The sequence below is a fragment of the Littorina saxatilis genome, linkage group LG4 (genome assembly GCF_037325665.1).
Source record: "Littorina saxatilis isolate snail1 linkage group LG4, US_GU_Lsax_2.0, whole genome shotgun sequence".
In the NCBI taxonomy this organism is placed as follows: Eukaryota; Metazoa; Mollusca; class Gastropoda; order Littorinimorpha; family Littorinidae; genus Littorina; species Littorina saxatilis.
In genome coordinates this window covers 48,870,995-48,886,356 of record NC_090248.1, presented here as the reverse complement: position 1 = coordinate 48,886,356, position 15,362 = coordinate 48,870,995, and the positions used below count along the sequence as shown (strand labels likewise).

General features: G+C 40.1%; 2 protein-coding genes across 9 annotated transcripts in view; both read right to left on the bottom strand.

Annotated features, from left to right (window-relative positions):
* Positions 1–15,362, bottom strand: part of LOC138964957 (plasma membrane calcium-transporting ATPase 2-like) — a 155,305-nt gene that overhangs the window by 13,298 nt on the left and 126,645 nt on the right. For all 8 annotated transcript variants that reach the window (XM_070337049.1, XM_070337050.1, XM_070337047.1 and 5 more), the window contains 2 exons: positions 15,146–15,253; positions 14,785–14,958 (listed from right to left, as the gene is read on the bottom strand). In XM_070337049.1, the coding sequence (XP_070193150.1) occupies positions 14,785–14,958; positions 15,146–15,253 (282 nt within the window). The remainder of the gene's footprint in view (positions 1–14,784; positions 14,959–15,145; positions 15,254–15,362) is intronic.
* Positions 4–4,492, bottom strand: LOC138964959 (uncharacterized). The gene has a single exon (XM_070337058.1). It carries the CDS (start codon positions 3,964–3,966, stop codon positions 3,553–3,555), a length of 414 nt encoding a protein of 137 aa, XP_070193159.1. The 5' UTR covers positions 3,967–4,492; the 3' UTR covers positions 4–3,552.

Below are 15,362 nucleotides of genomic sequence, written 5' to 3'. Positions count from 1 at the left end.
ACAAACGGGAAAAAGAACACAATGAAAGTAATTGAGAGACACTGACTGACACACAAACGCACGCACACATACACATCACAAAGAAAATTTGGACAAAAAAACTAAATGGCAAGAGAAGTAAAAGAGGTCAGTGGACACAAATGGACAAATGAGTAGTAATAAGGGGTGCGCTGGTAACTGGCAAGAAACCTAGAAAAACGGTTAAATCCTGACATAATTGCATACAGGAGGGTCAGAAAACAAACTGGGTGAGTAAATGAATATGGTACTGTCGCTAAGGAAGACTAGCATAAAGTCAATGTCAGATTCCAGAAGAACACACACACGTATAAACAGAGATGCATAGGAAACAGCTTCAGAGGACTGAGGTAGATGATGACCACAAATCAAAAGTCGTGAGCCGTTGGGAAAACTAAACCAACAGAAGAATAAACCAATGCAATGAACTGCATTAAAGATTCATGAGAACTGAACCTCAGAGAGAGGACACAAATCATAAACGCAATGGAATGAATGAGAATGGGAAGGAAACAATCAACTCCAAACACAAGAACTTATTTCCTGGGTAAGGAAAGAATGGCAATGATAGAGGTAATGAACAAAGAGCAGAGAAATAAAAAAATCATTTGCATCTGGAAAACAAATCAGGATACCAAAAGTAGAGAAAAAGCAAACATGAAGTTCAGGGATAAGAAAATCCAATACACTCACACAAGGGGTGATCTCTATGGAGTTCTGCACATTAGTGTACATACAGGGATCTACTGGGGATATAAACGAGGGTAAACCACATCAAAACTGAAAGGTTGGGGCACAGACAATTCGAATTGCTCAACTGTGTTCCTTTCACACTGTAACTTTGCCTTACCAGCTTCAGCTAAGGGGTATCTCCTTGTCCACGTAAAATGAGTGCAATCTGAACCTCAGCAAACAAGAGCTGCCACCACACTAACCCCCCTTCACCTAATCCTTTAAAACTAACATACGTGTTCACATATATGCATTTGCATGTGCACTTGTACGCATGCACGCATCCACAAGCACACATTCTGCCGCTCTCTTCTACTTCCGGGCTTCTAAATTAAAAAAAAAAAGAGTGAAAACAATTGTGCACACACGACATACTATACACAACTGCTGTGCTTGTTCATATCTGTGTTTTTAACTTTCACAGGCAAATCCTTTCCATCTATACTACCCTCCTGTCTTTTCCAAACTACTATGCATACATATACTACCAGATTTGCAAGTGTGAATTTTTATCATGCCAAACTGAAAGAAAAAACAAAAAACAACCTCAACACACCTTAAAGTAATGCAGGCAGACAAACCACTTTTCTCAGGCCAGGGGCACAGGTCTTCATACACACAGAGACATGTGTGAAACTTCAGGCCAGGGGCACAGGTCTTCATACACACAGAGACATGTGTGAAACTCAAAAAACAACTCACAGGCTCGCTCTGTGATAATATACAGCGTGAAGCAACAGACCATTCTGACATGGAAACACACCTACTTCAAATAAACACAGTACCCTGTACACCACACCCTACTGACCAGACATCTCCAAGGTGGTGACACTAAATGCACTACATATGCCACACACACACACTTCAGACAGGCTTGTGTCCAAATAAATAAAAAGATGCACAATATCACAGCAGGGACTGGGACACTGAAAATAAACCTCAACACAATTGAAAGCGGAACGTGGCGGGTTGATCACAGACTGGCCAACATATAATATATTGATCATCATTACAATCATCATTTTTGTCACTACATGTATTGACAATATATTGTCAATTCAATCTAAAAAAAATACGAATGGGTGATGCTTTAAAATTCAGGGTACCCAACAAGAAAATTGTATGTATCCACACATCTTCAGTATCATGGGCACAAATCTCACAGAACATACATTCTTTTAAATACATTTTTACAAATATTCAACCATTTGTTGTCATAAAGGTACTTGGGAAATAGAGAATACTACAGGACTTGCAGTGTGATACCAGGTTTACACAAGTGGTTTTATAAATATTGAGATGTAAGCGAAATCAAGCTATTCGATATTTGAAAGAGCAACGAATGTAAACCTGGTATCACACAGTAAGCCATGTAGGACATGTATTCTGTATATTCTACATTCTATACTTGTGTGCCTTCTACCTCAAACTTCCAGACATAGTCGGAGTGTCCATTTTGAATACGCATCTTTTTGAACCTATCTTCCAAAGTGAAATCTCTGACATCAAAAGTGAAATAGAGTGCAAAAAGATGCCACAATAGGAATTATAGAGTCACCTGCAAGTTCTCAATTTTTTTTTGTACAGAGAAAACAACAAAGAGTTTCAAGAATGACGTTTGTTTCAGTGATTTGGTCATCATGAGCAGTGGAAAATTAATTCTGAGGTCCCTGCCAGACTGTAGTTTGACCCGACCTCATTTACATGATATACACACATGTGAAAAATATGGTTAAGTTATGACATGGATGGTCTCTTTCACTATGTAGGATACAAAAAATGTCGCTGTACATAGCAAAACAAACACTGTCTACATCTAATTTTGGCTACATGATTTGATCAAGCAATTGCACAAAGGAACAAATCTCAGTAAAACACATCCCATTCAACAAGCATAAAAACTATGAACCGCAGTTTTAAACTTAAATCATACATCACATGCAACAGGATTTTCTACACATAAGTATTCAATAGTGAGGATAGTGGTAAACGAGTATCAAAAATCACAAAAACAAGTTCACTGTGGCTTCTTCAAAACTGTCAATTTCTAATCCGCCTGCACCACAAATGAAGCCAGACAGCTGATGTCCGCCCTGGCTCAAGATTACGCGGGGAAAAGTTTGATTCCCCTTTGATGGTGAGAACCTCAGTTTTCAACAAGAAATTCCAAGACTATGCCGGATCCCAAAAGGTTTTTTGATTTTTGAATAGAATATCCAAGTAAAGCCCTGAAAATTCCAATACTTTTCTCACCTTTGAGAACAAATGTTTTCAGTACAAAATCTCTTCCAATCAAAAGCTTTTGGAACACGCAGGGACAAAACATGTAAAAAATTCTCAAAAACAAAATTGTCCATGTCAGGCAGGCATGATATACTTTGATTTTCCTACAATTAGGAAAAGCATGATCTCTGAATGTTGCTAGAATGAAATGAAGATCTCCTCTCTGTGAACAGTTTGTCACTCATTCTCAAATGCACCTAGCACTCTTCTGTTCATTTGTCGCTCTGATGCAGTTTTCTCAGCAAATGAAAGCTTACGATTCCCAGCCAGTGAGAGTAAGGACCTGTCCGTCATCTTGTGAAAAAGACACACCCTCTCTCTGGTTTCAACGCTGGAGAAACACGTTACCCTCTGTAAGGCTGTGTAACACAGCCATCAGGGTGGACTTTCTTGCCACATTGTCTCAAGCCGAGTTAATTCAGCCCTCTTTCTTAACAGCCGGGTAGGATCATTGGTGAGGGTCAGGGACATCCTCGTTGTCCCCTTTGACAAAAAGTCCAGGTGGGAGTAGTGAGGTGTTTACATGGAAGTCTCGGAGCGATGGCTGGCAATGTCGGAGTGGCTGAGCGTTTTGGGCGGGGAGGCCTTGTGGCCGGGATTGGACGAGGCCATGATGGGCGAAGGCTGCTTGCTGACCAGCGGCACGTTCTCAAACGACTGGCTCTTCACTCGGAAGCTGGGAGGGACAGAGGTGTAGTTGGGGGAGGTGAGGCGGGGCGGGGTGGTACGCAGGAAGCGGTCGTGGTTGTGAGTTTGGTTGGAGTTGGCATTGGCGTTGGCCTCTTCTGTGATGGTGCGAGGGCCGTGGTGGGAGCGCGAGGAGCGCAGGCTGTGGAAGCTGTGGAAGCTGTGAACGCTCCTCTTGTCTTCCAGGTCCTCCAGTGTGCTCTTGAAGGCGCGCACCACGCGCAGCTGGTAGCACACACAACACATTGTACACCCTGTGTGTCAACACTACACCCATAGCGATCCTACCTCAAACATCACTTTCTCTTCTTCTACATGCCTTGTCTTCACTGTTTAAACCCACTGTTACCCAGCCTACTTCTTGCCTCTAAAATGCCCTGTGAATTTTGTTCTAGATGCTTTATCTCTAGTGAGTAGTCTTACACCCACTACAGTGGAGTCCAGCTATAACGAACCTGGGTATAACGAAATCCCGCTTTTAACGAACTGCCATTGATTTCCCGGCAGACAGCCTTCTATTTCGTACTTGTTACTTTCCGGCTACAACGAACCTTTTGAACTCATTTGCATAACGAACCCCTCTTATAACAAACACGTTTTCATCGCCCCAGAGCCGTTTTGTCTCTAAAAGTCACAAGGCTACAACGAACTGATGTCAATAATTGTCTCCAAAGACAAAAATACACAAAAATACACAAACACAAGTGCACATCGCGTGATGAGCGAACTCTGAACAAACTGCGGGAGGTGCACGGAACAGCCACCGCCGCTGTGTTTTCACTATTCCAATCAGCTGCTAAGCTATGACTGTGCTCTAAAAAGTCGCAAGGCTTCAACGATCTGATCTGCGAGGAAACACTTCCTGCACCCGGGTCAGTGACCGAGTTTAACCTATGGGGAGTTTAACCTATGGGGCGGTCTCTTTGATGTCTTGAGAGGAAACTTGGCCAGGGCAGTACATGCACCAGAACTGGTGGACACCATGAAATCGGAGATTGATCAGAATGTGCAAGTACATGAACTATACCTCTATGGATTATATTATGAAGCTGTTGAAAACATGCAGAGATTGTACTCTCGAAGGAAAGATCAATGGGACGATCATTTGAAGGTGAATGGGAAAACTTGTCTTAAGGCCATTTAGGGTTGAAAACTCTACAGCGAATTACTGATATAACGAACTAAAATGTATCTCCCTTGAGATTCGTTGTACCCGGACTCCACTGTACTTTATTTAACTCCATGCAATCCTCCTTCGTGTCTGTTACCTGGCTTTCTCATTTTCTTCCAGATGCTCAACCTCCATTGTGTAATCCTACTTGTCTTCTTAACGTTTTCCATCATGTCTATACCCAAGAGTTACCTCAAAATGTATCTGACGCTGCACATTTCACATAAGCCCTTTTGCCCCCCTCCTCTTTCCCTTGTTATACTTTTATCAGTATAGCTGATACATCCAACCAACACATTTTGTGTCTTGTCTTTCCCTTGTTATACTTTTATCAGTATAGCTGATACATCCAACCAACACATTTTGTGTCTTGTCTTTCCCTTGTTATACTTTTATCAGTATAGCTGATACATCCAACCAACACATTTTGTGTCTTGTCTTTCCCTTGTTATACTTTTATCAGTATAGCTGATACATCTAACCAACACATTTTGTGTCTTGTCTTTCCCTTGTTATACTTTTATCAGTATAGCTGATACATCTAACCAACACATTTTGTGTCTCCTCTTTCCCCTTGTTATACTTTTATCAGTACAGCTGATACATCCAACCAACACATTTTGTGTCTTGTCCTTCCCTTGTTATACTTTTATCAGTATAGCTGATACATCCAACCAACACATTTTGTGTCTTGTGCTTCCCTTGTTATACTTTTATCAGTATAGCTGATACATCTAACCAACACATTTTGTGTCTTGTCTTTCCCTTGTTATACTTTTATCAGTATAGCTGATACATCTAACCAACACATTTTGTGTCTTGTCTTTCCCTTGTTATACTTTTATCAGTACAGCTGATACATCTAACCAACACATTTTGTGTCTTGTCTTTCCCTTGTTATACTTTTATCAGTATAGCTGATACATCCAACCAACACATTTTGTGTCTTGTGCTTCGCTTGTTATACTTTTATCAGTATAGCTGATACATCCAACCAACACATTTTGTGTCTTGTCTTTCCCTTGTTATACTTTTATCAGTATAGCTGATACATCTAACCAACACATTTTGTGTCTTGTCTTTCCCTTGTTATACTTTTATCAGTATAGCTGATACATCTAACCAACACATTTTGTGTCTTGTCTATCCCGTTGTTATACTTTTATCAGTATAGCTGATACATCCAACCAACACATTTTGTGTCTTGTCTATCCCGTTGTTATACTTTTATCAGTATAGCTGATACATCCAACCAACACATTTTGTGTCTTGTCCTTCCCTTGTTATACTTTTATCAGTACAGCTGATACATCCAACCAACACATTTTGTGTCTTGTCTATCCCGTTGTTATACTTTTATCAGTATAGCTGATACATCTAACCAACACATTTTGTGTCTTGTCTTTCCCTTGTTATACTTTTATCAGTATAGCTGATACATCCAACCAACACATTTTGTGTCTTGTCTATCCCGTTGTTATACTTTTATCAGTATAGCTGATACATCTAACCAACACATTTTGTGTCTTGTCTTTCCCTTGTTATACTTTTATCAGTATAGCTGATACATCTAACCAACACATTTTGTGTCTTGTGCTTCCCTTGTTATACTTTTATCAGTATAGCTGATACATCTAACCAACACATTTTGTGTCTTGTGCTTCCCTTGTTATACTTTTATCAGTATAGCTGATACATCCAACCAACACATTCTGTGTCTAGTCTTTCCCTTGTTATACTTTTATCAGTATAGCTGATACATCCAACCAACACATTCTGTGTCTAGTCTTTCCCTTGTTATACTTTTATCAGTATAGCTGATACATCCAACCAACACATTTTGTCTTGTCTTCCTACTAAACTTTCCATCTCAGTCCTTGGTCAAAATCACATGGTCATTGCTTGGTCCTTTTGTTTGTATGTTCATTATTTCCCTGTTCCATTAACCATTCCTTCTTTCTATCTCTTGCGACAACTGCTAACAGTTTGTCCCTGGTCAAAACTGCCCGTCTGTATTTCCTCCTGTTCTCATATTTTCAACCATTTGAAATGCTCCTCCACAATAAAGCCATTCATTATCCCCTATCTCAAAATACCAGATCGTTTCATTTCATTTTTTCATTTTTTTCATTTTCATTACTTTATTGTCCCATTGCTGGGAAATTCGGGTCGCTTCCTCCCAGTGGAAAGCTAGCAGCAACGGAGTCGCGCTACCCAGGTGTCTGCGTGTTTAGGTGTATTCAGCCACCTGCACTTATGGCAGAATGACCAAGGTCTTTTACGTGCCATTGTGATGACACGGGGGTGGGACATGGCTTCCGTCTCTGTCCACATTTGCCAAAGAAAATTCCTACTCCGAGCACTAGCAAACCCATTTAATAAGTTCCATGGCCTTCTTTTCCAAATGCCCATATAACTTACACAGCAATTCCAATGCCTGCTACCTCCTCTTATGTTTTCTTCATTCTCTTTATGTCTGGCTCATGTTTGGATGCAAATTTTAAAAATTGTTGACAAATTCCTGTCTCTATCCTATGAGCGTCACAGTGTTTAACCTGTCAAAGATTTAATCCCCAGGTTCGTTATTCTCCACTATCTTTTGGTATGACTTACAGTATCCCCTGTCCTTGAAACCTAGGCTATGAAGTATGATCACCATTCACAATATATCAATATAATGCAAGTAAAACTTTTTAAGTCTATTTTTCCAAGCTACAGCAATATCATTCTACACAGCTATTACTGTTAAATGACTTTTTATTTTTCTAAAAAGATAAAAATTGATGATAAAACAGTCAAACTTATGTCTAGTTGGTGAAAGTCTATTGGGACAAGCTGGTTTAGATGCAGAATACAGTCATAAAAGAACATGTACACATTTACAACAACTTCAGAGATGAACACCAAGCAGTACTTCACTATGGGCAGAACAAGTTTGTCTCTTTCTCTCTAGAGTGTTTGTTCCCTGCTCCTTCTTTTCCTTCCCGCATTTTAATCAGTCCGAGTTCTTTTCCTTTCAACTATTCAAGCATCATGAACAGACAGTTTCCCTGTAAAGGTACCGGGCATGTTTATTTCATTCCAATCATCATGTTTTGCTTTAACCTTGCAAGGTAGCACTCCCAGTGTAGAGAGGTATGGACTTTACACTAGTTTGTACACCAGCGGCATGCTGACCACTGCTTCAAGAATCCATTGGGCACTGCATCCCACTTTTCAAATCGCTTTCACTTGACCTTTGCAAGATAATCTCTTTATTCTCTTGTCCAAAATGAAATACCACTTGGCATCAAAAGGAACACGTATCACCTTTTACTACAAAAAATCAGCTTACACAGTCCAAGTATCAGCAGCACATGGCACATACAAGTGAGACGTTTGACAATGACATCTTATGCCATCAACTGTGCACATGTATAGACACTGACAACAAAACATGGCACATATTCTCAACAGTTGCTATAGTACCTTGGTCTAGAACAGCCACATGGGTACTCAACTACACCACCAAGTAAAGTCAAATAACTTGACACTAAAATAACATATAACAATCTGAGGGAAAAAGAAAAAAGCACAAGAATCTTAAATTTTATATCTGTTTATAAGTTACAGTGGGTCTTAACACAAATACTTGCCATTTTTCATTTATCTATGAGCAGACTCATTTCACAACCAAGTCTCAAGCTCAATACTTCGGGCACACTTTCCATACACACCCACACAGGCACACTTGACCAAAGACGTTGACATCTAACTTGACCAACTGGCATAAACACTGGTAGCCGAGTGACACGAGACTGACTGACAATATCTGCCACAAAAAGCTGAGAAAAGCTGACACAGCTCCACAGCGACTCCACTCAGTGTAGAGGGAACGGAACCAGCACAACAGCAGTACTACGAAGCAAGTGGAGACTAACAACCCAGGGATGAACGGACACGACGAAGCAGCTTCACATGAGTCACAGCACAGAGCTTACAGGAGGGATTTCACCCAACGGAAGCAGAAGATAGTGTTTGGCAATGAACTGCTCGGTGCAGTGTCACAGCAGAAAGCCCACCAGATGTATGACAATGGATGACAGTGAGAGGATGACAGGATGACTCGAGATGTGGCAAGAAAAATTAGGCCATTGCCGAGAGAAACCCATAGAAGAGTGGCGTGGTTACTGAGTTAACACACTTCCACTGACACCAGAAAACAATGTTTTAGACAACGACAGAGAGAGAGAGAGAGAGAGTGTTAGACTGACATAACATTACGTCAAGTAAGACAGACGTACAGCACAAGTCACAGAGACACAGACTGGCACATCTATAACCAAGATTTCAACATGTTACACTTTTTGCAAGAGGTTAATTCACTTTTAGTGAGATTCCAACACGCACACCAGTTAATTGATACACAATGGACTGAACGGTGAGAGACGATGTGATTAATACAATGATGGGGTAAATCAAACAATTTCGTAATCTGACTTAATGAACATTCTCTTATTTTGCATGGGGGAAAGCACTGAGATAACCCACCCCAGCAGAACTAAAATTCAAAACGAACAACTGAAAGATTATGTCTAGAAACAAAAAAGTCTACTCCATAAGGAATCAAACTTTGTAAGATACATTTGTATACTACTAACACAAAACTGAACTTCTACAGTAGATCTGTCTACAAAAACCTGCAAATCAGCAACAAAGGTTAATATATATTTTGTAAGAACATCAAATCATAACAGAGAATCACCATGCTGACTATAATCAATCAAGGTTATTTTTGAAAATGTAGGTCAAGGTCATCTCTAGAACTCACTAGTCACAACAACAAACTGCCAAGCATCTACTTACCTGGTCACACAGAAAAAGTACACAAATACAGTGTAACACCAAACAAAACAGACACCCATGAACATCAACACCAACAAGAACACTAAACAAGACAGATCACAAATCTTTTCACCAGAGGGAAATGGGGGAATGCCACAGAGGATATTGCACATGGCTGAACGAAATCATGCCAACAGACAGAACCACCACCCCCCCAACACGCAAAACAATCATTGTTGCAGTCCTATTCTCTACTTCTGAATAATCATCACAGCCGTGTATAGATTTTTTTTCTTGAAATGGGACATTTTCAGCATGATTAGCAAACCAAACCTGCCTAATACAATTAAGAAAGAAATGAAAAACTTTTTGGTTCACCCATCAAAGGCATCTAAAAATTGCAAAAATATTTTCAGGAGAAAAAAAAAGTTTTTTTTTATAAAAGAAAAACAAAAACAAAAAAGCACACTCATGTTCTCTTAATCAAGCTCTTTTTACCTAAACTGATAGTCACACCTTCAACTTAGAGCTGAAAAATGATGTGCAGTTTGACTGAAAACTAGAACCTTTAAAGGTGACAGAGGGGGGCTGTTTGATCAGGTCTCTGTAATTATTTTACAAGTGTGTGTTTCATGAAGGAGAGGAACCAATACATTTGGATTAAGGAATCAGTTCTGCATACATTATTTTTAGTTCAGTAAGAGTGACACATAGGGACGGGACAAACAACAGAGTTTTGCATCTTTCTCCCTTTCTTGCTTTCACAAACACAGAACAAAAGCATGCACACCATGCCATACCACCAATCATGCACACCGACTCCATCCATTACTTTTTGTCATTCTGTTTATCACCTACTCCTAGAAAATTCACTTGTTCATCATTCAGATGTCTTCCAAATTAGCTTGCTTGAAGTGTCATACATTTAACATTTCCTTCCAACAGTTATTTTTCAAAGTGATGTTAGCGGCACTGCTATCCATTCCTTGCTCTCCAATACTCATCCATGCTGACTTTTTTCTTAAGTGATGCACCAGCAAATGTGTTAACATTTCATCGCTAGTTCCATTACAACCCCTTTTGTTCTTTCTGTGCCTCTACCCCTCCCTGATTTGGTCTTTTTCCCACAAGTGTGTGAAAACTGACATCACTTTTTGCAAACACTGCCGAATTGTGAAGAGCGTTAAGAGTTAGAGCACACACATACTGTACAGTAATGCACCATTACTCAGAACACAGTCAAGAACCCATGATGCCCGAGTTAAGTTTTGTCACACCACTCAGTTCCAAACTTTGTGCTCAAAATTTCCACACTGTCACACACACCAACACACACTCATGCTACCCTTCCCTGCAAATGTTAGTCTACTCTTACAGCACTCGCACAACCAACTTATAGAAACTGACAATGCAGTATGGCTACGCTTCACATAACACACATCTCAAGCCTCTGGATAATACACATATAACACACACATAACATTAAAAAAACAAAACTTTTGTGCCCGTGGCATGGGAACTTGAAAATGAGGGGGCTTTTGTGGGCACTCGATACATCAAGCTGAGATTAAAAGAATTGCTGTTGATATTTATAAAGTAAGTCCTGGGAGGATTGTTTTGGTCTTTAGTTACTGGCAGGTTTCGCGGTATTGAGACATTCTATTGACTGCACAATGTGCTCTGATTTCTAACTTGCTGAACCAATTTTCTCAGTGTTTTTTTTTATATGCAATTTACAAATGTGTCATTTTGAATACAATTCTGAAAAAAAAAATCGTTTGAGTTGTTTTGTTGGCATTTTATGCACATGTGTTTGGTAGCGATCGTGTGAATCCTGACAGACGCCATTTCCTTCTGCATGACAGAAGCCAACCATTGATGTGAAAATTGAAACGAAAAGGCACTCAATTCACACTGGATGGTCATATTTGATAGCAGAGCTGCAATATCTAACCATACAAACAAAAACAAAAGCACAAATATGAATTTTGCATTACATATTTTGCACACAAAAAATCGAATCGAGAACTGGAAGCTGTCTGTCCGAAAAACTAAGTCTTCACAGATAAACCAAGTAAGCTTATTTTACCACAATAAATGATAACATGATTTTATTTTGACATTGAAAACACACCTTTATAGTCTGTACTTCATAGGAAAGCATTTACAATGACCGAAATTTCGCGAAATTCCGCGCTGTGTCCATTTCTTGGAATGTCCGACCGTCGTCTGTCCGGGGTTTCCAACGATCGCTACTTTCACTTTCGTTGTCATTTCCGGGCAATCCTATGCCGTATCTGACATATTACACACTTTTCACAGTTGAGGCCGAAGGCGGGATTTGTGATTATTTTTTTCAGGTGAGATTTTATTGTTTTTGTTGCCTTTTTGTCGAGTAATATGCCGTCTGTCAGCCAACGATCGCTACCACACGATCGCTACCTCTTCATGCTCGATCAGATTTTTAGCTTTTTCAATGATTATAGAAGTTTGATTAACGTTTCCTTTGCAGTTCTGGATCGGTAGGGTAAAGGTATCTAATTCCGACATAAGATCTTGGGGGTACCTAAATCCGACCGATTTTCCCAGTCACATTAATGACGAGGTGCGCACGTCATCACAACAGAAGGAATGCCATTCATACACGGGCCATTCATGAACCGGTAGATGACGCGACTTTACGGACCAATCGTTTTGTCGCGAGAGTTATTTGCGTCATCGGCACCGCGGCGCGAAAATTTGCCTTACAAGTGTCTTCTAAAGTTTTAACGTAGAGGGGGAAATCGAGACGAGGGTGTGGTGTATGTGTGTGTGTGTGCATGTGTGTGTAGAGCGATTCAGACCAAACTACTTGACCGATCTTTATGAAATTTTACATGAGTGTTTCTGGGAATGATATCCCCGGACTTTTTTTTTCTTTTTTTCGATACATACCTTTGATGACGTCATATCCGGCTTTTTGTAAAAGTTGAGGCGGCACTGTCACACCCTCATTTTTCAATCAAATTGATTGAAATTTTGGCCAAGCAATCTTCGACAAAGGCCGGACTTCGGTATTGCATTTCAGCTTGGTGGCTTAAAAATTAATTCATGACTTTGGTCATTAAAAATCTGAAAATTGTAAAAAAAAATAAATTATGAAACGATCCAAATTTACGTTCATCTTATTTCTCATAATTTTCTGATTCCAAAAACATATAAATATGTTATATTTGGATTAAAAACAAGCTCTGAAAATTAAAAATATAAACATTATGATCAAAATTAAATCTTCGAAATCACTTTCGAACACAACACAACTTTCGAATAAAAACACTTTCATCTTATTCCTTGTCGGTTCCTGATTCCAAAAACATATAGATATGATATGTTTGGATTAAAAACACGCTCAGAAAGTTAAAACGAAGAGAGGTACAGAAAAGCGTGCTATCCTTCTCAGCGCAACTACTACCCCGCTCTTCTTGTCAATTTCACTGCCTTTGCCACGAGCGGTGGACTGACGATGCTACGAGTATACGGTCTTGCTGAAAAATTGCATTGCGTTCAGTTTCATTCTGTGAGTTCGACAGCTTGACTAAATTTTGTATTTTCGCCTTACGCGACTTGTTCTTCTTTGTTTCTGTTTTTCGACGGCATAATTGGATGACCAAGCAGGCACGGCTACCTACTAAAGTCGTGTTGAGGCAGGCTTTGTTTAGGGATCCTTCTATCTCCCCCCTCCCTATGTGAGGAGAGTAGTTAGGGTACCCACAGTCTTTGGTGGCAAGCCTTACGTCACTTATAAGCGTGTTTTTTGGTGTGTGTTTTTTTCACTTAAAATAAAAGTAGATTTGTTTAACATTCTGTATTCATATATATTATGTATGCAATTGATTATTATTTTATATCAAAATGAGTGAGTGTCTTTTTATGAACAAAAAATGTTCCTTGTTAATGAAACAGGTATCTTGGCTCTTCTTGCCGTTTTCTAAATTAGGGGGTATCGATAGTATAAGTTTATTTCTGCCATTAAAAAATGATAAAGAAGTACTTATCTGTTTTTATCTTGTACACACATAAATACACTTTCACAACATGTGACTTTTGTTAGTGTATGGAGACCTTGAAATGTGAAAAAAAAAAATTTCGCCGGCCGGTTTAGGTGAAAATGGCGTTCTGATCAAGGACAGCATCATGCAAACATATAGACAGCCTCAGGCAAGGAACTTTGTTGTGAAAATCTGTTATATGTTTAAACTTTATGTAAATCATTTAGTATTAGTGGTTTTCTGTCTTCTTTCTGGAGTCAGGCTTGCATCAAGTTTGTTTGATAGATTTTCACGTTTTGGGGGCAACTTTCGTTTCGCTTGATTTTCTATGGAAAATAAGACTCTGCGTATAAATGTTTTCTTTGTTTTGTGTGGTACTGATCCTAATTAATTACAATTGAAAGTGTGAGAAAATGGGAAATGGCTGAAATCAATACCGTGAAACCTGCCTACTCTACATTACAGTCAAAATCTTTTCCCCCTCCTAACAATTAGGACAGCATGACGGCCTTTCAAGTTTTTCCCTGCGCCAATCCAGGAGATCTCTCACGTTATGGGAGCTTCCATATAAGCCTTGATAACTATTTCACAAACTGAAACACATTAGCTTTGTAGAACAGAATTGAAAGCAAAATGTACGATCTAGACCTGAGTCCCGACAAGCACCACCTAGCCTTCAGGTTGATGCATCGAAGCCACATATTTATACACGCAGAGACTGACAAACAGAACACGGCGGTAGTTTGACACCAAGGCACACGAGAGGGGAATGACACACACACATACCAAAAACAATACTCTTCACTGCAGCCCTAACTGCAAACCAAACGCTGTACACAAGTACGGCATCAACACAGACACATCAACAGCTAAGACTATTGCCCAGATGCACAGAGACACAAGACTGGGCAGTCACAAAACCAGAGACAAAAACCACAGTGTAAAGACAAATTACCCACCTAGGGCAAGCAGAGTTGGGGGTAGAGGGCTGGGAGGGAAGAGTGGGGAGTGGGTGTGTGTGAAAAGGTGAAGGTGACCTACCTGCTGTTGGAGACGAGTGAGACCGCGCACCCACAGGATCTGACCGCGACCTTCGCCCACTTGGTCGTCCTCCTCCTCCTCGTAGCCGTCACCTTCATCCCCCTCAATACCCTTCCTCTTGCCGCACGGCAGGCGGAACGCTGGAATCTTGTGTGTGGGAATCGTTGTGATCACCTGTTCCAATAGCACAGAAACAGGTACGTCAACAGCAGGGAAACACTCGTGTCATCTTATTGCTTAATTGAAGCGATACATTCTGCATTTAATGAAAGAAAAATATATCAATGCAAAAGAATGAAATGTTCAACATGGTAAAGTATGACTAAATGACAGGACATGCGGAGACAGCATGTTGACTGACCTGCCCCCAGATGAGACAGCCCACACCCAGGAAAATACACCACAGCCACTGATCCGCCGTCAATGACTCCGTCTGGAACGCCAAACCTCCAAACTGAATGATGATCACCTGCAAACACACAAACATCTCAGTCAATAATCTGACAAACATCAGCCCTGCAAAAGCCATGGCTTTGTATAAGCAGGGCAACTGCTGAACAACAATCACCCAAGAAGAT